Source organism: Erythrolamprus reginae, chromosome 2 (assembly GCF_031021105.1).
Source record: "Erythrolamprus reginae isolate rEryReg1 chromosome 2, rEryReg1.hap1, whole genome shotgun sequence".
Taxonomy (NCBI): Eukaryota; Metazoa; Chordata; class Lepidosauria; order Squamata; family Dipsadidae; genus Erythrolamprus; species Erythrolamprus reginae.
In genome coordinates this window covers 75,892,484-75,916,503 of record NC_091951.1, presented here as the reverse complement: position 1 = coordinate 75,916,503, position 24,020 = coordinate 75,892,484, and the positions used below count along the sequence as shown (strand labels likewise).

General features: G+C 39.7%; 1 protein-coding gene across 7 annotated transcripts in view; it reads left to right on the top strand.

Annotated features, from left to right (window-relative positions):
• PLXNA1 (plexin A1) overlaps positions 1-24,020 on the top strand; it is a 471,845-nt gene that overhangs the window by 346,981 nt on the left and 100,844 nt on the right. For all 7 annotated transcript variants that reach the window (XM_070738367.1, XM_070738366.1, XM_070738363.1 and 4 more), the window contains exons 11-15: positions 2,893-2,989; positions 4,638-4,828; positions 12,634-12,785; positions 14,152-14,272; positions 16,119-16,255. In XM_070738367.1, coding sequence (XP_070594468.1) covers positions 2,893-2,989; positions 4,638-4,828; positions 12,634-12,785; positions 14,152-14,272; positions 16,119-16,255 — 698 coding nt within the window. The remainder of the gene's footprint in view (positions 1-2,892; positions 2,990-4,637; positions 4,829-12,633; positions 12,786-14,151; positions 14,273-16,118; positions 16,256-24,020) is intronic.

Here is a 24,020-nt window from a genome sequence, read left to right as displayed (position 1 = left end):
TCTTTTATTGCACCAGCCTATTAGACATAAGTCTTCTCAAATTGGTAGCTTGTACCTGGATCAGACTAGTTAAGGTTCAGTGGCATTCAAAGGTAGTCAGACTTCCCCCTCTTATCCCCACATAGGGATTCCGGACTAATTCCCTGTTTGATTCCTCCTGCCTCTTCAACAATATTTTACAAATGCCAAGATCTTAAATTTCAGCAATTTTAACCTATTTTTCAGAAGACCAAAATGTCTCCAAGTAGTTTTTAGGTTCCATTATTCAAGTGGGACTTGCAGTGATTCCATCCATTTAGTTATGTGATTATAACTGTTAAGTGTTCGGAAACTTCAGATCGTGCAGAATGCAGCTGCGAGAGCAATTATAGGCTTCTCTAAGTATGCCCATATTACTCCAACACTCCGCAGTCTGCATTGGTTGCCGATCAGTTTCCGGTCACAATTCAAAGTGTTGGTTATGACCTATAAAGCCCTTCCTGGCACTGGACCAGAATATTTTCGGGACCGCCTTCTGCCGCACGAATCCCAGCGACTGGTTGGCCTTCTCTGGGTCCCGTCGACTAAACAATTTCGTCTGGCGGGACCCAGGGGAAGAGCCTTCTCTGTGGTGGCTCCGACCCTCTGGAACCAGCTCCCCCCTGAGATTAGGACTTCCCCCACCCTCCTTGCCTTTCGTAAACTCCTTAAAACCCACCTTTGCCGTCAGGCATGGGGGAATTGAAACATCTCCCCCTGCCCATGTTGTTTTGGTGTTTGATGGATTGTGTGCTTGTTTTTTTTATATATTGGGGTTGCTTTTATGAACTGTAATTAGATTGGTAAATATTAGATTTGTCACTATGTACTGTTTTTGCCATTGTTGTGAGCTGCCCCGAGTCTGCAGAGAGGGGCGGCATATAAATCCAATAAATCTAATCTAATCTAATCTAATCTATAACCCAGGCCTTTGATGCCTGCTTCATGATTATGATATTGCAGAGAGCCATAGTCACATGATTACAGTTTGCTAACTTCTCACAAACAAAGGTAATCGGAAAGCTGCCATCACATGATGCAGTTGCTTAACAATCTCCTGGGTTCTTGATTAACAACAACAACCAGAACTGTCAGAATTGCTGTCACTGAGCAATGGGATCATCTGAAAAACGTAATCTTTAGCAATCCCAGGCCCACGTATCATCATAAACCAAGAACTACCCTCATGGAGAGCTTGGCCATTGTTATTTAATATGGGAAAATATCATCATCATTCTATGTGTGCTGTATGACTAACCCTTATTAATTAAGGCTTATGCCCTAAATGTCTGTAGTATGTACCTCATATTGTGATTATGTGTTGTTTCTCATTTTCTGTGACAAAGGATGGGTCACATTATTTAACAGAGCTCTCAGGAAGTGAGTGTTTTGTGTTTTGTTTCTCATTCTATATGCACAACAATTCACTTGTATTTTGTATGCTTTATAGCTATTTTTTTTAAAATACAAATTAAGACAAATTGGATTTTCATGAAAGTTGAAGAGGAGGAAGAGACTCAGAAGCATACATGGATTAGGGAAGATACTTGATCTTTTTTGGCAGTCTTATGCCTTGGTGGCTAATACAGTCCTGTGGCTGAGCAGGGAGGGGTGTTTCCAGAGCAGAGGGAAAGCTGTACCTGTAGTATCCATAGTTCCCTAACAAACTCCAGCAAGCGATGAATCTTTCATTTAATCTCTCTTGACACGCCTGTCATTTTCTCCGGAGAAAAGCAGAGAATCTCTCGCCAAAGGAGGTCATTAGCTGTCAGGGAAGGTTCCGACTGCCTTCCTGTCTTCCTATCGATTAAGCCTCCACATGCACGCAGGCACTGTGAAGGGAATATTGATGAGGCTGCAAGAAGTTTGTCTGAAGCAAGAGATTGGGTTAGGTTTATTTTTCACAGAGATAGATGGGGTGAAGGCTCATGGTGATGTAGGATGGAAATACGATTCCCAATTTGTGTGCCTCTGTAATCATCCTTCTTAGAGAGATAGTCTTCCTTAAGTCTGTTGCATTTTCATTTTCTTTCCTGCTGTAGAAGTAGCTGAACAGTATTTGCCAGTTCAACAGAGAAAAGCAATGTCTCCAGTTGCTGGCGGGCTTTAGGTTCTATTCTTCCTCAGTTTAAATATTTATTCAGACAAAGGCTCCTGGCTCTGTTGTCTTATTTTGAGGAACAGGTGCACAGCATTCCTGGATGCTGAATGGTGATTAGAATAAAATAACTTCAATTTCTACCTTTTATTAATTTATACAGTGACATTTATAGCTTGTATATATTACTTGAAATAGGTCTGAAAATCACTTTGTTTTAGAATTTTTGCACTCTAGGATTGTATTTTAACAATAAACCCAGTTTATTAGGTGATGCAATTTTGTGCCAAGCACCATTAGCCCCAACAGCTCAAATAAATTATGCTTGTGATTTGACGTCCAGTAGATTTTCTCAATTCCTACCAATAAGGAATATTACAAATCCAGGACCAGACTGTCTTTACATTGCCTAAGTAGGCAAAGGGAAAATTAAAGTGAAAAATAATTTAGATGCTTTGGATTGGTACCCAATTCAGATTTTCCTCCAAAGTGCATTATGTCAGAATGGCAGAACTGAAAAGAAACAGCTGGGGGAAAAATAAAGAAAAAAATTGTTGTTGTTCCCTTGTTATTGGGAAGACTTGGTGTCTGACCAATCTGTCTTGCTTTTGACATGGTCATAATTGGCCGAGGAAGATCCAGGTAGGTGCACTTGAAATTAGTGAGAATAATGTGATATCCTCCACTGGCCTTTCATTTGACTCTTGGTTTCTATCTGCTATTTTTGTCTAAGGTTGACTAATACACTCTGTGCCCTGTTGTGTCTTCTTTGGCAGTATTTCTATGAAGGGAATGACATCAGTGACCTACCAGTGAACCTTTCTGTTGTGTGGAATGGAAACTTCATAATTGACAATCCCCAAAACATCCAAGGTAAGCTGAAACAGGGAATGTAAAAACACCATCAGTTATAACAAAATTTCTACATAGTAAACTATCTCCACACTTAATGTTTGAACCAGCCAGCTGAGAACCATATTGGGATTAACAAACTGACACAAGTGAAAATTCAAAACATTTTGCCCATGTTAGCAAACACTGTTATGCATAGCAAAGTTAAAGGAGGCAGTCTGGAAAGACCTGGTTTTGTAACTTTTTCTCTCTATGTGTCTAATGTGTCTTTGGAAATGTTGCAAGTTATTCAGTGAACTAGATGTACATCGTATATAGCACAAAACCTTGATCAAGTTATTTTACTAATGCAACCTACGTCATTCATAAATGTCTTAAGTAAGAGGATTGAAGGGCATCTCATCAGAAATTTTCAGATGAACACAAAACTGAGGGAATTAGTAACACTTGGGAAGACAGTTTCGAGTTCAGAAAGGTCTTGACAGACTTGAGCATTGGGCTCCATTCAACAAGATGCAGTTCAATGGGGAGAAGAGTAAAGTCCTGCATTTGCGCAGGAAAACTCATATGCACCAGTACAAGATAGACGTTATCTGACTCAACAATAGTGCCTATGAGAAGGGTCTAGGAGTCTTTGGTGTGTGTATATATGACTTAGTAGCACGCTGCAGCTGTCAAAAAAGTCAATATGGTCCAGGGCTACATTGACAGAGGGATAGTATCTACATCTAGGGAAGCAATCGTATCACTCTACATCACACTAATGAGGTCACATTTGGAATACTGCGTCCAGTTTTCCTCACAGGAATATAATAAAGATGCTGAGGCCCTAGCAAGAGTGCAAAGAAGACCAACAAATTTGATAAGTGTCAGCCCTGGAAAACATCTTTTTATTTGGATCTTCAGGGCTGCCACACATGGTGGATGGGCATGCTGTGGGAAATGGGAGGGATGTTGGATGGTGATGGGGTGAGATGTATCACCATAACAACATTCTTTTCCCTGGGAGTCAAGGACATTCAGTCTGCACCTGGAGAGGCGTGACTGGTGAACAACTACAGTTGAGATGATAACCTGATTATATCCTGTGATGGCCATGTGGGTGCAGGGGAAGAGACTTTGACTTTGGGTGGGGAATACCCAGGTGACTTTCAGATTCAGGCTTTCCCAAATGTGCCAATATGACATCTCTAATAAAATGGAACTTTGAGGAAAATGCCTACCTCTGAGTATTACTTCTGTTGGGGGTGCTACTTGGAACCCCGGCAATAAGTGCTTTGGAGGCTAAATGTTTTGTTTAACAAAGAAGTTGCCAATATTTTAAGGCAGCCCCAGAGAAAAGGATGATGATTTATTTACCATAACACCTAAGGGCAGGACAAGAATCAATTGCTGGAAGTTTGCCAGAGAAAGATGCAACCTGGAAATAAGGAGAAATTTCCTGACAGTGTGAATTATTAAGCAGTGGAAGGGTTGTCTCTCAGAGTTGTGGGTGCTCCATCATTGGAGAAAATATTGGACAAACATTTGAGAACTCCATCATTGGGCAGAGGATTGGATTAGAAATTTTAAAAACCTTAACATCTAAAATGACTTATCAGAGGATAGTCTGTTTAGCAAATTCTACCTTGCGCCTATTTATCTGTGAGTGTATCCTTTTCCTTTGCAGCTCACTTGTACAAGTGCTCAGCTCTGCGAGAAAGCTGTGGACTGTGCCTAAAGGCAGATCCACGCTTTGAGTGCGGCTGGTGTGTGTCGGAAAAACGATGTTCCCTCCGTCAACACTGCCCAGTATCGGAAAGCAGCTGGATGCATGCAAGCAATGGTAATAGCCGTTGTGCAGATCCCAAAATCCTTAAGGTATGTTTGGGATGGGGAGGGGGGTTGTACTGCCAAAGAAGAGGGCCTTTCTCCATTCCCTTTCTTAAATAGTATACAGGGAATTGGCTGTGTCACAGGAAATACTTGGTCTTGTAATATTTTATGGACTGATAGGCATATCCTACAGCTGTTGGTATTAATCAGCTTTATACACTACTGATTTCATGTTCATAATCCCTTAGCTTACCTAGCTGGGGTATCAGGGGAATTTCCTTGGTAAATCATGAAACCGCGTCAGAAGAGGCTAAGAATTATAGGATTTGACATGTAACACATCTGGCAGATACCATGATGGGAAAGCTAACATTCCTGTGGCACACAATACCGCTGTCAGTTCAGACTACTACTTCTTCAGCTGTTACAAATACTTTTATCATGCCATTTTACTTTCTACAGGCTCTTTTTAACAAATTTTGGTAAAATCCTCTCTCTCCTTCATGGAATACTAATGCTTATTTGATTACGTTACTGCTATCGTTGACATGCTGCTGATGAAATGATATAGAGGATGTGATTCAGTGGTTAGAGTTTCTAGATCTAATTTTTCTCCTTTTCTATTTAGCTTCTCCCTGTGACTTTTGTTCTGCTCTCGCTTTAGAATGTTTAATATCAATCGATATTGGTGGCTTGCAAGAGTTCATTGTTCAAATCTGAAGAATTGCTCTGAGGGCAATTGGTCAGATCTAATGAATTACTCTGAGGGCAATTCTCTCTAATAGGCAGGGACTGGAAGTGAATTTGGCACATATTCAGTGCATTACAGGACATTTGTTTCAAGAGCACCTCTTGTATATATTAAACTCACACTCTGATTCTAAGTCTGCTAAAATTTAGTGATAGAAATCAGCCACTATGGTAGATCAACATTCTCTTCTTTTATGTGGTTTCTACATAGTTTGTAAGAGCATTATCCTATTTAAAGGGCAATTAATTTTAATTAGTAGCTGTTAATTCAATTATTTTAAATTTCTGTCCTGGTCTAGTCCTTTTGGAGAATCTTCCCTGGCAAATATATAAACAAACATGTGTTTGGGATCTTATTCCATTTTTCACAACTCTTTTTCCAGTGACAATTTTTCTTCTGGTGATCAGCCTTAATTTGCTTCCCTGAAGGTTATAGTTATTCTATCCACCATTTGCTGTAGCAACCAAACATTTTCCCAACACCTATAGCATTTTAAAAATAGCAATACTTTGCAAATATTTTAATTTTACACCAAACTAAATCTTCTCTCATATGTCCCCAGTGTTGTGGTTCCAAATCTTGGTTTCCAAATTTTGATTGGAAAGGAAGGGAATTTTTATTTGTTCCCTTCCTCGATTTTGGTTAAGAAAAAATCTTGTGATCCTGAATAATGCACCTAACATTGTACAACTTATATCTCAACAAAATTGCAATAGCCGAAATCTTAAACTTAAGTCATATGTATAATGGCTTTAAATTTAGCTTCCAAATCTAAACCTGCAGAAGATGGGCATCATGTCCCCAAGCAATAATATTTTGGTTTTTGAAAGCTTCATCCTTTTAAATATGAATGTTAAAATCCTAAAACCAGGTTCATGATGTCTACACATTGTGCTAGTAATGAGTTATGGGCTTTTATGAATCAACTGAGTGCACTATATTGTGAAGTATCAGTTGTCATAGGAAAAGGGGAGAAGTTTAATAATGTAAGACCATAATAAAGTCTCTACCAAGTGGGTGTGGGAACATATGGATGGCTTATCTGCATTTTTAAAAATAATTGTCAGCATTTCATTCTAATACAACTCTACATTACTAAATTATGAAAACTAAATTAAGAATTTGTTCCTGCAGTTGTACACCCTGTGTAAGCAGATCAAATGGTTTATTACTTTGTACTTTTTGAGGGCGGTGGTGGATGGGAGGGGGTTATTTCATTGTTATTGCTTTTTCACAGGTATTGCTGTGCAGGCTTCTGGAAAATGCAGTGATAGTTTATTTGCTAGGATCATCCAGAGTGCATAGAATCAGGGGTATAAAATATGCTGTGCAATTGTTTTGTTCGTTTGTTGTTTTAATTCTGGAAAATACAAGTAGTAAAGTTACTTAGTCTGCTTCTCTTGGGGAAGAGGCAGTAGATGAGTTTACACAGCAAACTGAGATACTTAAAAAAAAACCACTCACAAAAACTGTTTGTTTATTAAGCCATAAATTGTGGATTCAGACATTGTGCACTTACAATAATTAGCCAGAATCCAAGCAAAACTAAATGTTAAAGGTTGCTGTTATGATCCCAGCCTGTGATTTCTGCTCAATTGAAGGGAAAGAGGGATAAAATACATCAATTTAAAATAGAAAGCTGGTGTCTGAGATTTTAGCTTTTAGAAGAGAAGTATTTTAATACTGAAAAATAAATTCAGCTCTATCTTTTGATGCACTGCTCAGATAATGCCTTCCTCTTCCTTGAAATATTGCCGTAGAAAACAATGAAGGAGATTTGTAGAAGATTTTTGATAGGAAGATAAGATGATAATCTGCTTCAGCTGTAACTTCTCTAGTCTAGATCAAGTGTTGTAGAAGAGCTCCCAGAGAGCTGATTTGGGAGAATCAGTGAGAAAATATTGTTCTGGCTCTCAGGATTTTTTTTAAAAAGCATTTATGTGATCTGCTAATTAAATTAAGTTGCTCTTGATTGATTTGACAATATTGTTGTGGTTACCTCTTCCCTTTAGCACCCTAATGGTGCAAAGAAAGGCTTCACAAATGCTATCTCTTCATATTGTAATAAAATCAAGCCAAGTGATTGAGTGTGATCTTAATATTCCCACTTTACTCACAGGAAATTGAGGTTTTTTGAGTTAATATTAAAACACTTTCCATGTCAGGCCATTATTTTGTCTTTTATCACTTTGGCATGATATTACTGTCCAAAATGTGATCCTCAAAGTTGCCTTTGCTTTAAATTATGTTTAGGATATGAAGAGGTAAATCTACTGCATCTACTGAAAATGCTGCTTTTTGTTACTAGACTTCTTTATGAAAGTTCCTTTTTCAGATCCCAACTAAACATACTTTGTTGACTGCCAGATTGCAATACTAAAGCCTAGGCTTATATGGTTGTGTTGTTTCAAACTTTAGCTCACTTCTCTGCCTCCAGTCTTATGCTCTGTAGATAACATTCTCAACTGCATGGACAGATCAGCTGTTCTGAAATTAAATGGTCAAATAATCAAGACACTTAGCAGGCAATTCATTATTTTCATATTTTGGGACTGGTATTTCTTACATTCACTTGGCAGATATGAAGGGTTGTGCTCCGAAACCAATTAGATGAAGAGGGCTGCTGTTTGTCAGACAGAGCTGGGGTGGGAGTTTGTGTATAAGGAGAGAACAAAATAGCTGGATTTTCCTGCCAGCTCTGACTCCCAAGTGTCTTGTTTAACAATGACCCCACACACAAACTGTGTCAAGCAGTGTCAACTTTTTCCCAATGTTGCTTCTCCCCAAACATGTGGCCCTTGTCAGTTTTGCTGCAGTAGAGGAGAAATCTAACATGCTATGGAAGCCTTTCACACTAATTTAACAATACCAAACCACAGCACAACTCACCAGGTACCCAGAGGAGCCCAGTTTAGGGAACAATAACTGAAGTTGCCTGTTGTAACAGCTGCTTCATTGCGTTCTGATTCAGGATTGCAGTGCATGATTAGATTAAAGATAGTCAAAGGATGTATTCCTGTTGTCAAATTGACTTTGTTTTGTATACATTCTGTAGCGTGGCAAGACTCCTTCAGGCCCTTGTCATAGTTAACCAATGGACTAACATGGAAATCAGGGGACAAAGATGTACTGTACTTTGTACTCTTGAATTCAAAATCCATGTTGACTCTAGGCAAGTGGCAACAGATCTGCACCTTGCCATTTGGTCATTATCCAGCAGAACCTTTTCTCTATCTGTCAATAGGGAGAGTCATTGTAGATATGAATGAAATGGAAAATAACTTCATTCGTTGCTTCTCGGAAGTTGTGATAATCTTTTCCAGGTGGGGAGTGGTTTGAGAAACCTGGCAGATTTTGTTGATTCTGGATTTTGGCCAAGTCAAAGTTTGGAGGAGGAACCGTAGAGAAAGGTAGTCCAAGGCGGGTGTGTCATCTCCACACCTCCAACAGAATAACAGAGTAACAGAGGGGGAAGGGATCTTGTAGGTCATCTAGTCCAAACCAATATCATTTCAGACAAATGGTCATCCGATCTCTTCATAACAGCTATTTCACATGGTCTGTGTGTCAGGCTGCCAGCCAACTTCCCTGCACTCTCATTTTCTTAATTCTCAAAATGGCATGCTTGAAATAAAGTCATCGGTTGGCTAAGGCTAACAAATAATAGAGAAACTCAGAGTTGCAGGGTGGAGGCGCAGTGGGTTATGCTGCTTTTAGAGCACAGGACACTAGCAGGACATTCTAACTCTCCTTGGATCTTCCTAGCTCCTTTCTTTCTCTTCTCAATGCATTTAACATCCATCAGTCAATAATCTAGAACAGGAGTGTCAAACTTGCGGTCTATGGGCTGGATTCATTATATGCTGGCCATGTCCATGACCGGTTTAGCAAAGGGGGGGAGGTGTAATCACAATATGTCAAGTGATGATTTATTTATTTAATTATTTTGGTTGGATTTCTATGCCTACTTTCTCCGGCTTACAGAAATGAGAATAAAATACAATACAAATATAGCAAGAGAAACTCAACCTAAAACTAATATTAAAACCCAAGCATTCACATTCATTCTAACTATAATCATTCAATAATATCTTCGACCGGAATGAGATACAGTAGTCCCTCGCTATACCGTGCTTCACCTACTGCGGCTTCACTTCATCGCGGGTTTCTGAGGAAGTCGATCGGCAGATTTAAACAGCCCGCCGAATTCGATCGGCAGGTTTTTTTAAAAAAAAAATCTAAAATTGTAAATACTGTATTTAAATACTGTATCTAAAATGAATACTGTGTGGGAAGGGTTTATAAACACTTAAGACAATGAAAACTTACCAAACAATTACAATATAAATACTTAAATAAGTACTATCAGTCGATAAATTCCCCATCGCGGATTTCACCTATCGCGGCCAGGTCTCGAACGTAACACCAGCGATAGGTGAGGGACTACTGCATTAAGCTCAACAGCCCCAGGCCTGCCGGCAAAGATAGGTTTTAAAAATCTTATGAAAGGCCAGAAGGGCAGGGGCGCTGCGGATCTCTGAGGGAAGCTGATTCCAGAGGACCGGGGCAGCCACAGAGAAGGCTCTTCCCCTAGGCCCCGCCAACCAACATTGCTTAGCTGACGAGACCTGGAGAAAGCCAATTCTGTGGGACCTAACTGGCCACTGAGATACATGAGGCATAAGATGGTCCCGTAAATAACCTGGTCCTAAGCCATGTAGGGCTTTATAGGTCATGACCAACTTTAATTTGATCCAGAGACCAATTGTTAACCAATGCAGCTCACGAGTGATGGCGAGTTGTCTGTATACCTAAGAAGGCCTGTAATTGTTCACGTGGCTGCATTTTGCATCAGCTGTAGTCTCCAAACGTTCTTTAAAGGTAGCCCCATGTAGAGGGCATTGATGCTGTAAATGATGCAAGTTTGACACCCTTGATCTAGAATGATGGTGCTATCTACATATATTTGCATCCTCCCCTGGAAGTGTACAAATAAAATATTTTCCCTTCCCTTCCTTCATAACCTAATCTGATTGCAACAAACTCTGGTGTCTCACAGTGTAAAAAATAGAAAACCCCAATAGAAAGCATTTTATTGATGGATTGATTTTGTTTGCCACCCACCTTGCCACAGGGTGACAGCTCACAATGTTAAAAACAATAAAAGTGTGTGTGTGTGTTTATAGAGCATAACTGGCATTTTGAATGACACCCGGAAGCAACCTGGCATTCCACAAAGTGGGATGGGTATCATTGCATCATTGCATCTTGGCCAACTGAAGCTTTGCAGGTTGTCATACTTACTTCAGTGACTCTTTCTAGCTACACTGCTAGATGTAAGCCTAGAACTGAACGATTTGGTCTTACCAGGCTTTCAGAAACTTATGACACATCATCTCAATTAAGATCAATTGAATAAATCTGGGCATGTAGTAAAGTAACTTGCAGGCTGACTCATAAACATAGAAATTCCTTCTCTTGGAGACTTGCCAATCCCTATGCATTTGGTAGAGTCACTATAAAGCTGTTCCGAAGGCAGTACTGGGAGGCTTTGTCTTGACTGTACTTTTATTTCTTGACTGTCTATTTTTAAACATAAAATGTTTCTTGAGCATCGAAGAGTTTTCAGCAGGGTAAATTAAGAATTGCATGCATTCCAACGCTCTTTCCTACTTCTAAGCCTCCTCATTACCTAGCTTAGGAAAGGATGCCTAGCCTTCATCTAGGATCAACGCAGAGACTGGGACCAGCTTGACTGATCAAGTAATCAGTTGGTTCTTGATTTTGCTAGGTCCTTTTATGCTGTTTCAGCCCTGGAGTCCCTTCCCTTCCCTTGGTTTGGGGCTGTGGTGACCCAGAAGAGATTTCCCTGCTGAGTGCCCATTAATCCTTTTTATCACTTGCAGGTGTATGCCAAGCACTGGGGCCCAGCAAAATGTGGTGTAAAATTGCCCATAATTACCTTGTTAGTGGCAATGGTGGGCTTGTAACACACCGCTCATCTGTCATCACGCTGGCATATGTCAAGCCACACCTGTCCGTTTTATAGGAAATCATCCTAACAAATGAGCCATATCATGCTCTACTGGGGCTTTCTTCCTTCCCCAGCTGGTGCTGGCAGAAACTATTGTATTGCTGGGATATTCCAGAATTACTAGAGAAAGAGAAGGGCCATTTTACATGCATTAATTGGTGTCTTCTTTGCAAGGAAGGCTCTGAGATGATGAGTTTTCTTTTAATAATTCATAGGACGAGAAAGAAATAGTAGGCTTTCTGAGAACAACTAGGATTGAACAAGAAGAATGCTAAGAAGGATTCCCTGTGCCATTGTGAAGTCCAAATATGAAATATGAGTTTATGGTTTCCATTTTCATATTCTGATTGGTTCAGAGGGATATATTATGATAAGTTAATATAATAAGAAAATGGAGTGGACCTTCTCCGGGTCCCGTCAACTAAACAATGTCTGTTGGCGGGTCCCAGGGGAAGAGCCTTCTCTGTAGCGGCCCCGTCCCTCTGGAACCAACTCCCCCCGGAGATTAGAACTGCCCCTACTCTCCTTGCCTTTCGTAAGCTCCTTAAAACCCTTCTTTGTCGTCAGGCATGGGGAAACTGAGACATCTCCCCCGGGCATATACAATTTATGAATGGTATGTTTGTATGTATGTTTGTTTAGTAAATGGGGTTTTTAAATATTTTAAACTATAATTTAGATTTGTTATAAATTGTTTTATTTTGTTGTGAGCCGCCCCGAGTCTGCGGAGAGGGGCGGCATACAAATCTAAATAATAAATAAATAAATAAAATGAACAATGTAATAGTAGAATTCAGGAGGAAGAAAGAATTAATATTGCTGCTTTGAATGACACAAACTTGTTTTGAATTGTAAAAGGGCTGCCTGAATTTTAAATTACTATCATTTCAATTTTAGGTTTTTTACCGATAAGTTCACTGTAAATGGCAACCTGCTTCAAACTTTAGAAATTTATAGTATCATGTTTACTAGTTTGAAGATGATATAACAGTGCTATGACAGATATATCTGTTCATTGTAGTGGGTCTGGTGGATTTCATAATAGTCTGCTTTGTTTCTTCTTAGTTGTTTCCTGAAACAGGCCCCCGACAAGGTGGGACTCGGTTAACCATCATTGGTGAAAATTTGGGCCTGAAGTTTGATGATGTACGCATGGGTGTACGGGTTGGCAAAGTGATTTGCATCCCCATTGAAAGTGAATATATCAGTGCTGAGCAGTGAGTATCATTTAAATTACTGATGACTATGTAGGATATTAAAAAAATGGATTCATTTATGAGATCCTACATAGCTGTGAAAAGCAGAAGAGTCAAGATTTGTGTACTGCCAATAAGGAAAGATGGCTGTGATTTTTCTTTTAGAGCATTACTCACCATCAGCACATTTTGATTTAACTCATTTTAAAATGACTGTTTCTTATTTTGGAAAGAGCCAATGTGGCAAAGTTGATAAGGCAGCTGAACTTGGATAAAGATTCGAATTCCTGCTTATCCATGAAGGTCACCAGTTCATGTTAGAAGCAATTATCTTTCACCCTAATCTTCCTCATAGGATTCCTGTGTTTATTAAATGAGATGGCAAGTGTATGAGCATTTCTCTGAACAATTTAGAGGCAAAACATGAGTGGCAGGATAGCTTAAAAATAATAACGCCAGATCCTCCTCTGGGTTTGGTTCCACTAAACAGTAGCAAAATAATAAGGGGAATGCCAAATCTTCTATGACGTTCTGTCAGAAAGATTCTTCTGGTTGCACAAATCATTTCTGGAAAATATTGGATGGTAAAATATAATGATTCTGCAAGTCATTAACAGAGTTTTGATTTTGAAAACAAAATGTACCTTGGGGATTTGGAGAGGGGTGAATGTTTTTTCATCACATAGTTTGTTAACTTAAAATCCCACTTTGAGTTAAATAGGTTTACAGAGCCACACTAAAGCTGGTCCATTCTGGCTAGCCATATACATTATGTATACTATGCTCTTCAAATTTACCTAATTTAAAATTACACAGAAAAGTACAGAGCAAGTTTATACATCAGTAGGATGCAATGAGAAAAATCAATGTAGATCATTTAGTGGGTGTCTTTTTTTGTGCTTGTAGATAATAAATCAAAATACAAAGCTAGAAATGTATAGGAATATTTTCCACTGCTTAACTTATGGATGTGCATTACATTACATTAACACATACTGTGATAGGATGGGGGGTGGAATGAAAATAAATCAGTTTTTTTTTCTTTTTAGTTGTGTTAAATTTTAATTGATTCCCTACTGAGTTAAATTATGCTCCCCTTGTAATATTTTATGTATTCTGCAATTTTAATATGCCTATTGTTCAAACACCAATTTGATGTATGCTAAGACATAATTTGCTGAAATTGTTAAATGGCATTTAATTAAAATAACAACAGCCCATCAAAATATAATGACAAGATTGAAAGAAAGAATCAAGAACATCAGAAATATTTGGCATAGAGATATGGCCAATGATCTGCAGGGTAGCTACACTTCATATATGTAACAAGAGCACTGACGTTTCATATGTTTATATAACATGTTCAATTTGTGTGCCTTCTGTATAGGATCGTCTGTGAGATTGGAGAAGCCAGCCCCAACAAAATTCAAGATGCTCCTGTAGAAGTGTGTGTCAGAGATTGTTCTCCTAGCTACAAAGCTATAGCTCCAAAAAGCTTCACATTTGTGGTAAGGTTAAAATATTAGATATTTGCCTTTGCCATCTCATCTCATCTCCCAAAATACCATTTCTGCCCTATAGATTTACCTTATTTAGTAGTTTTTCTATCAAAAGCCCTTATTCTAAGTATTCTTCATGTTTATTATTTGTTGGTAGACAGCATATTAATTTAATTTTGAAATTATATCCTAACCTTTGTATGCATAAAATATGCATAAAATGGATGCCAAGAAATAAATTACCAGTCAATCTGTTCAGCCTTAGAAGATTCAAGACTTTTTTGCTCAAACTGGGATTCTTGTGTGATTTTAACTGAGAAAGTTTTCCATCTCATGAATACGACTGGAGCTAGTCATTAACTAATTTAGTTTGGACTAGATTGAGATTTAAACAGTAGTATCTCAATGGTGGGCTGGTTCTTTTCACTGATTTAGAGCTTGGCATCTGCTGATAGCAGTGTTTCTAAAATTACTCAAAACTGTGAAGCAACTAATGAGACTTTTGGCTAGTTAGAATTGTTTGTCAGTTACTAAGATTGTCTTGTACAACATTTATTATTAAACAGGTGTTCCTCTGGCTGGTAGAGGATAGTACAAATAAGGGTGTCCTCTCAGAATCATTTCTCTCTGAATAATGGCAGTCCCAGCTAGAAAATTAGAAAAGCATCACTTTGCCTATCTGTAAGACCCTGTAACATATGTGCATGTGCAAGTGTGCAGTTTAGTCCATTGCTTTTAATTGTAGCCTTATTATTCCTTTAATCTCATGCTTTTTTTTTTTTTTTTAAAGTATTATGTATTTTATCTTGTTATAAATGTCAAAGGAACTAGTTGATTGTGGTAGTGGACAAGCACAAACAGTAAAAATACAGTGTTCCCTCGATTTTCGCGGGGATGCGTTCCGAGACTGCCCGCGAAAGTCGAATTTCCGCGAAGTAGAGATGCGGAAGTAAATATACCATTTTTGGCTATGGACAAAGAATAAAACCCTAAATTACGATTTCCCATTCCCTTAACAACAATTTACTCACCATTATTACTGGTACTCACCATTGAATAAGACACTTAGTGATCCTGATATTTATAAACATAGTTATTTATTAACAATAATTATTTTTTTTTGTTATTTATTTGCAAAAATTATTAGTTTGGTGATGATGTATGACGTCATCAGGCAGGAAAAACCGTGGTATAGAAAAAACCCCGCAAAGTGTTTTTTAATTAATATTTTTTGAAAAACCGTGGTATAGGCTATTCGCGAAGTTCGAACCCGCGAAAATCGAGGGAACACTGTATTACAGAAAAACAGTTGTATATTAACTAGCACTGATATCCTCATAATTGATGTGTCAGGCCCAAAGTCATTATGTGAAGTCCAAGGTGGGCCGGACACAGCTTGGGAGTGAAAGAGAGAGATGCCACCACACATTCTTTCTCCAGATGCCATAGTAACAAACACAGGAAGGAATCAGGAATCCTGCATAGGATTGGCCCTCATGACTGCACTCGTGGGTGTGGGGATGTGTGATGGGGTTTTGACCCGGATGTAATCTAAGGGACTCAGAGTTGGAGTGATTCCAGTCGAATCCAGACATGGCTGTTAAATCCTACCCGGTGAGAAGCACAGGCGTGGAATTGTTTTATTTCTTGGAATGCCGTTTTGGTTCGCTAACATGATGTCTATGTTCTGAGTTTAACTGTGTATCATATCAATACTGTCTCAGGTGTGAAGACTTTTCCATTTTTATTTTTTTATTTTTTTGCTTAGAAATCTTTCCATAAAGTCCTTTTGTTATGTTTGTACATTACAGCTCTCGTCTGAATGCTGTGAATTGACTGTGTTTCCTTTTGGCAGGCTCCTACCTTCTCACAAGTCATCCCAGCTCGTGGGCCTCTTTCTGGAGGCACCTGGATTAGCATCAGAGGAAGACATCTCAATGCAGGAAGTAACATCACAGTGACCATTGGAGGACAACCATGTGCTTTTTCAGGGTGAGCTTTCTTGGTTTGGGGTATAAATTGTTGTCAGGCACTACAGGTAGTTCTTGACTTTCATCAGTTCATTTGGCAACAGTTCAAAGTTACAACGGCACTGAAAAAAGTGACTGTTTATGACTGTTTTTCACAGTTACAATCTTTGCAGCATCCCCATGATCATGTGACCCAAATTCAGATGTTCGGCAACTGGGTCATGCTTACATCTGTTAGTGTGTCTCGAGATCATGTCATCCCTTTTTGCAATCTTCTGACAAGCAAAGTCAACAAAGAAGCAAGATTCACTTAACAACCAGTTACTGCAGTGAGTCACTTAATAACTATTAAGAAATGTGTTAAGAAACTGTAGAAAGAAAGGTAATAAAATGGGGCGAATTTCCCTTAATGAATCCTCACTTAACAACATAAATTTTGGGCTCAATTGTGGTCATATGTCGAAGACTACCTGTATGTAAATAGAAGAAAGGCTAGAGTGCACAGAACTAATCAATTACATATATGCACTGTGCATATATGTAATTCAGGGTAGGGTTCCTAATTTTTTTACTACCACTTTATGGGCATGGCTTATTTTGTGGATGTGGCTTGATGGTCATGTGACTGATGGGAGTGGTTCGCTGGCCATGTGACTGGGTGGAGGTGGCTTGGGGGTTACACCATTGCTGGTCATATATTAGTTACTATATTTCAGAGAGATATTACTACTATTTTTGCTATTTTATATCTTACATGCATACAAAGTGTGTGTTACACCATGGCAGCACAGCAACCTTTATATGCAGAAAATGCTATAGTTAAAAAACAAGTAAGTCTCATACATACATACATACATACATACATACATACATACATACATACATACATACTCATTTTTGAATTCCTTAGACGAAAATATTGAGGACTTTATATTTTCATCTAAGGAATAACAATATAAACCTGTATAAAATTAACAGTATAAAAGGTTAAGTTTTTGAAAAACACCCATTTTGGGAAGCTTTCATCAAAAGGAAAGGAAAAGTGTCAATGTGAGCTTCTTCATATTTTCAAACAAAGGGATGGGGAAAGACTTAATTGTCAGGTTTTCAGTTTTTCCAGGCAAGCAGGCAGTTGACTAAGCAGCTTCCAATGGGATGCAGGAACAGAAAGAGGAGACGCAAAGAAACTTTCAGGACTTACATAACACACTTCTACCGAGTGTGGTGGTACAAACTGAGACTTAGGAAGGATCCTCTTCTTAACCCTGCTGTTCTTTTCAGAAAAACTCCTTAATCTTCTGTTCCCGGGTCACCCTGACCCGGACCGAAAACCCTTCATTTGAAGTGCTTATATTTGGTCTTTTTGAAAGCTTTTTTCACTTGGAAAGTGGTCTGAACATTTCTGCACACAATGATATGAAAATTGAAATGAAAAAAGTAAATCTTATTGGTTTATTTTGCTGATATAATGCATGCCCCCCCCGTTTCTGTGAAATAGTCTTCACTTTATGGATAGTTTTGCTAGCAAAATGCATTCTATTTTACTAAAGTTGGTGTGGGATTTGTAGCTTGACCATTTCTGAACATAATGATATGAAAATTGAACTGGAAAAATTGATGCATATTGGTTTATTTTGCACATAAAAGTATGCCTCCCCCGTGTTCAATTATTTCAATTTCTATAAAAATTATGCTGTTAATTTCAAACTTACATGCTTTTTTTTAGTAAAATGGATTTCTTTCATAAAATTAGTTCTCTGGCTACGATGTGGTTGATTTTCAAAAGGATATTCCAAATATTTCTAGCCAAATATGTATAAAAAGTGACAATAATGGCACACAGCAAGGCCGAGGGGGGGGTGGCCCTTTGTGGCAAAAATAAACCAATAAGAACCATTTTTTTCAGTTCATTTATATTTTTCCTATGTTCAGGATTGTTCAATTTAGTATATCAAACCTTTTGGGGGAAAATTCCTTAGGGATTTGTAGCCTTAAAAATATAAATTGACACGAAATTCAGAAAGGATGGGGGAGGGGCTTTTTGATCAAAATAAAAATAGAAGTCTCAATTTTTCCAGTTCAATTTTCATATCATTATGTTCATAAATGTTCAAACTAGTTTTCCAGTTGAAAAAGTTTTCAAAAAGATCAAATTCAAGTACCTAAAAAAATTATTTTTGGTCCGGTCATATACGAACAGAAACAGACTCGAAGTGATGATTTTTTTTTGCCCAGAAAACAATTAGCCACCACCCCAAAATTTTTTTTTTGATGATCAGCATTGTTAAATTGAGTAAATGAATGCCTAAGATTTTAAAGAATATTTCGGATTTGGAGCATAAAAAAATAAAAAGTGAAAATGGTTGCAAGCAGCCGGGGGGGGGGGCTTATTTCTGATTTTAAAAAACCAATAAGAATCATTTTTCAGGTTCCTTTATATTTTTCCTATATTCAGAAATGTTCAAGCTACCAATCCCACACCAACTTTAGTAAAATAGAATGCATTTTGCAAGCAAAACTATCCATAAATTGAAAAAAAAACTTCACAAAAACGGGGGGGATGCATTATATCAGCAAAATAAACCAATAAGATTTACTTTTTTCATTTCAATTTTCATATCATTCTGTGCAGAAATGTTCAGACTACTTTCCAAGTGAAAAAAGCTTTCAAAAAGACCAAACATAAGCACTTCAAATGATGAGTTTTCGGGCCGGTCAGGGTGACCCGGGAACAGAAGAAGTGTGACTTTTTCATTTTCAGCAAGAAAGAAACCCCCCACCCCCACAAAAAAATTCTCATAGAGAGAACCCCTGAAATGATGAAAAGTCATGAAATTTCAAGTTTCAGATATGCAGGGAAAATGTTTTACAGGAGACTCAAACTTGGTTTCGGGTCACATACGACCTGAACAGAACAGCATTAATCCTTAGCCTTTATGGGGCATGGATCAGTGGGGGGCATCCTCACTGGTTTATGGGTGGCACATTCAGTGGGATGGCCAACTCCTCTTAGAACATAACAACATAAGAAGAGCCATGCTGAATCGGGCCAAAGCCCATCGAGTCCGGCATTCTCTTTCACACAGTGGCCCACCAATTGTCCTTGGGGATCTTGAGCAGAAAGAGAAGGCAAAACCCTCCCTTTCCCTTGACCCCCAACAAATGGTACCCAAGGGAATCCTGCCTGCCTCAACCAATATAGAGGCGGCATTGGACATCTCTTCTTCATACTCGGGCCCATCAAGAGAGTCGCCTTCATCTGAGAGTCTGCTCAGTCGCCCAGCTGGAAGTGGCGGGTGCGGAGGCAAGATCAGAGGAGGGAAGCTCCAGGCAGTATTGGCAGAGATGCTGTCACCGCCCTCGGAAAACAGTAGTGCCTTGGCTAGTGGCTCTTTGGATATCTCTGCAGAAACAGGCCTGGAGCCCATTGCATGCAAGTCCGGGTTTCTCCCACCCCGGGCTCATTAAAGACGGGAAGGGGTGGAAGGAACCTAATGGCAGTGGCCAAGGCTGGTGGCAAAGAGGGGAGCTTGGAGAAGAGAGGGGGACATTGCCTACCCAGCAACGCACCTCCCCACAGCGGGAGCAGCAAGACCGTGGTGATGGTTCTTCCAGGAAGCTCCAGCATGAATGCTTCTCCCCATTTGATGATCCCAGGAATTACCTCATGTTCAGGGCTTCTTGGGCTGCTGAGAGGAGGAGGGAATGGAGATAGCTCCTGCTGCCCATTCCCCTCCCATCAACCTGAGAGCCCAGAACATGCAAAGATGGCTGCATGTTCTGCATGTTTGGGGCTTTTCATGCTGCTGAGGCAGGGGGGAACAGGCGGTAGGAGCTATCTCCATTCTCCACCCCCTCAGCAGTCTGAGAAGCCCGAAACATGCAAAGTTGCCTGGGGTCATCGCTGCATGCTCAGGGCTTCCTGGGTTGCTGGGGGGGAATGGGTAGCAGTAGGGGCTTAGGCTGCTGAGGGGAGAATAATGGTGATAGCTCCTGCCACCCAACATGTGAAGATGCCTGGGGTCATTGCTGCACATTTGGAGATTCTTAGCCTGCTAAGGCAGGGGGCGGGGGGAAGGGAGATAGCACCTGCCACTCACAGCAGCCCGAGAAGCTCAGAATGTGCAAAGATGCCTGGGATCATCGAATGGGGAGAGGCATTCAGGCCCAAGCTTCCTAGAAGAACCACAAACGTGGTCTTGCTGCTCCCAATCCCACCTCTTCCCTGCCTTTAATGGTCCTGAAGCCAGGAGGCGGCGGCGGGCAAAAGGCACATGGCGAGAAAGTAAGATGAGAGCGCTGTTCTCCATCTCCGCCTCTCAGCAGGGAAGCGAGGAAATCGGTGGACCTGAACTGTCTGAGGCATGGAATGGGAACAATGGGAGAGGCTTGCTAGGACTCAAGTCAGTTCCTGAGGTGGGGGGCATGACAGTGACGTCAATCGGGGGGGGGGGGGGGACCACACCGTGAGGAACCTGCCTCTGATGTAATTGCACAAGCAAGGAGCCAAGCAAACATTTCCGTGTAGCTTGTGGAATTTCTTTTCATGGCTCATTAAAAAAGAAAGAAGAAGAAGAAGAAAGACCAAAGAATGAATTCCTTTTCCTTATTAAAAAAACACAAATCCCTGAGCCATGAAGTGGATAATTTTTAGATTAGGGATGATAATGGAGCGGCTCTTTAAATATTTTTGTGCAGTAATTACTGGTTATCAGCCTTAATAGCTGCTGTTTGCAGTCGCTGCATGATGGAGAACGCTCCAGAGTTATGCCAGCTTCAAGGACTGTGTGTGTTTTATTTTCTTTTTACATTAACTGATAATTTTAGCAGGCCTTCCCAAGGAGATTAGAGTGAGTGGGTGGGGAAGGATCAGATGCAGGGATTGATATTTTATTTGTAGAAACCCTATTGTAAACTGCTTAAAAGACAGCCAGGCCTGGAATTTTTGTAAGGAAATCCTATCATTTATTTCACATTTTTTCCATGTGTAAATTCAAATATTTACTGTAAGGAAATTGAACTAATAAAACTGATAATTCAGGTGATACTACTATCTTTGTATTATAATTTACCAATAGTTCAGCTCTTTTGTTGCAATCTCTGTCCATCATATAAGTGAGATTCTATAACAGCATTTCTATTTATGCTTCTTAAGTGGGGGGAAAAGCGACTCTTGATGTTTATGTAGGAGTCTTCCATATCTTTCCAGTTGCTTTTGGTGACTGCAGTCATAGCGTTGTTGCAAGGTGTCTGTTTCCCCTGAATTTATTTGCTTTTGGGCTTAATGTATTTTTAGTATGCTCTGCTCTGCAAGGAGTTCTTCCAGTTTAACTTTCATTGGATTTCTCAATTTTCTTAAAATTTTAAAATATTTTTCCATAGGTGTTATCAGTTGTGATGCTAAATTACCTTTCTTGTGCATCCTTTTTTGAAGTGGAAGAAGTAATAAATGATCACATTTATTTGTAAGAGAATTCTTACAAAAATGAGTTTCCAGATCATTTCTTTTGTTTAGGTCAATGCTGCTATTTCCTTGGCAAGTAAACTTCTGGGCCAACCAATTTTTCTTGCTTGCCATTTCTGCTATTAGAGAAAGAATCCCCAATCTTAGAACTGTCCAGGGTTGCTATTGAATTAGGTGTCCTTAGAAATCTTAATTATAAATAAACAGACCACCATCTATAGTGGTCCATCTAGAACTGCGGTGGTGTAGTGGTTAGAATGCAGTATTGCAGGCTCCTTCTGCTGATCACTGATTGCCAGCAGTTTGGCAGATCAAATCTTATTGCTCTTCTGGTCATGGGTCAGAATGACCTCATCCTTAAACACCTATTAATTAAATTCTCAAAGTACTGTGATATTAGTTCACTGAAAATTAATTACATTAAATCCAAAGTATTGGTTTTTGAGAAGAGTTATAAACCACAGTCATGACATTTAGATGGTGATAAGTTGCAGCAGGTTAAAGATTTTATATACAGTATTCAAAGGTAATGTTTGCAATTCTCTTTCATGGTTTTTCCCTTAGGTATTTTGCTAATAAGGCATCTGGGTTAAAGGTTATTGCTAATAATTTAGTGATTCTTATATATTTCTATTCAAGGGGAACCAATACTCCTTCAGAGTCATTTGGGCTTTTAAGGACAAAACAGGGACTCAATTTTTTATGGTGGCAATCTGGGTTAAACTAATTAAGATGACTATCATTCATTACTAACCCAATTCCATTTATTTCATGCCCTAAGTGGTGTTCTCAATCTGTTCTTTGTTACTGGAAACAGATTTATACCCTTTTCCAAGCCTGGTTCAGTTACTGTTGAATTATAGTTGAGAAAATGTATTTTTAGAATATTGCTTGGCCTTTTCCTGTTAGTCCCTTTAGAGAATTACACTAGTACTTAGATAACTTTGTTAGCAGACAAAACATAACAAATAGGTATTGATTTGACAAGGGTATCAGATTTAGATTATTCCTCAGTAAACACTCAAATTGAACTGCCCACCAGGACTTGCAAGCAACAGCTAAAGTATCTTGCTCCCCAGTATCTTTTGAAATAAGATACCAGAAAGTCTTTTACCTTACACCTTCGTGTATTTTTTTCTTTAAAAACATGGAAGCTCCCATTTTAGTGATTATATTTATTTATATTGTTTATACAAGTCTTCCCATACTCTTCATTTTCAAATACCATTTTCAAATAACTATATTTTTAAAAGCATCAATATTAAATATTTATCATTTTAATTAGGTTATAAACATCCTATAATAAGAACTCTTGGCTGGTGAAAAAGAAGAAAACACTCAGTTGTGTATTTGAGATACATCAATACAAACTGAATGAATGTATGACTCTTGAAAGTGTTGAGGATTAATATGCTGTCTTTGAAATGTTTGTTATATTTGTTCGTTTTAATTGATACAGTGGTACCTCAAGATACAAACCCCTCGTCTTACGAACAACTCGTGATACGAACCCGGGGTTCAGAAAAATTTTGCCTCTTCTTACGAACTTTTTTCGAGTTACGAACCGGCGTTCGGAGACTGCTGGGAAGCCGCGCGGCTGTTTTAAAAGGTGACAGCTGGGCGGCGGGGCTTCCCAGCAGCCTCCCGAACGCCGGTTCGTAACTCGAAAAAAGTTCATAAGAAGAGGCAACATTTTTCTGAACCCTGGGTTCAGTTCGGGAGGTTGCTGGGAAGCCCCCCAGTCCGGCTATCACCTTTTAAAACAGCCGCGCGGCTTCCCAGCAGTCTCCGAATGCCGAACGTGGAAGTTCGGGTTTGGTGTTCGGCTTCGGGAGACAGCTGGGAAGCCACGCGGCTGTTTTAAAAGATCACAGCCGGGCTGGGGGGCTTCCCAGCACCCCCCCAAACCCCAAACTTTTGCCGAACTTCGGGGTTCGGGGGGGTGCTGGGAAGCCCCCCAGCCCGGCTGTGACCTTTTAAAACAGCCGCACGGCTTCCCAGCTGTCTCCGAACGCCGAACGCGGAAGTTCGGGTTTGGTGTTCGGCTTCGGGAGACAGCTGGGAAGCCGCGCGGCTGTTTTAAAAGGTGACAGCCAGGCTGGGGGGCTTCCCAGCACCCCCCAAACCCCGAACTTTTGCCGAACTTCCAGGTTTGGGGTTCGGAAGGTTGCTGGGAAGCCCCCCAGGCCAGCTGTCACCTTTTAAAACAGCCGCGCGGCTTCCCAGCAGTCGCCGAACGCCAAATGCGGAAATTCGGGTTTGGCGTTCGGCTTCGGGAAGCTGCTGGGAAGCCGCACAGCTGTTTTAAAAGGTGACAGCCGGC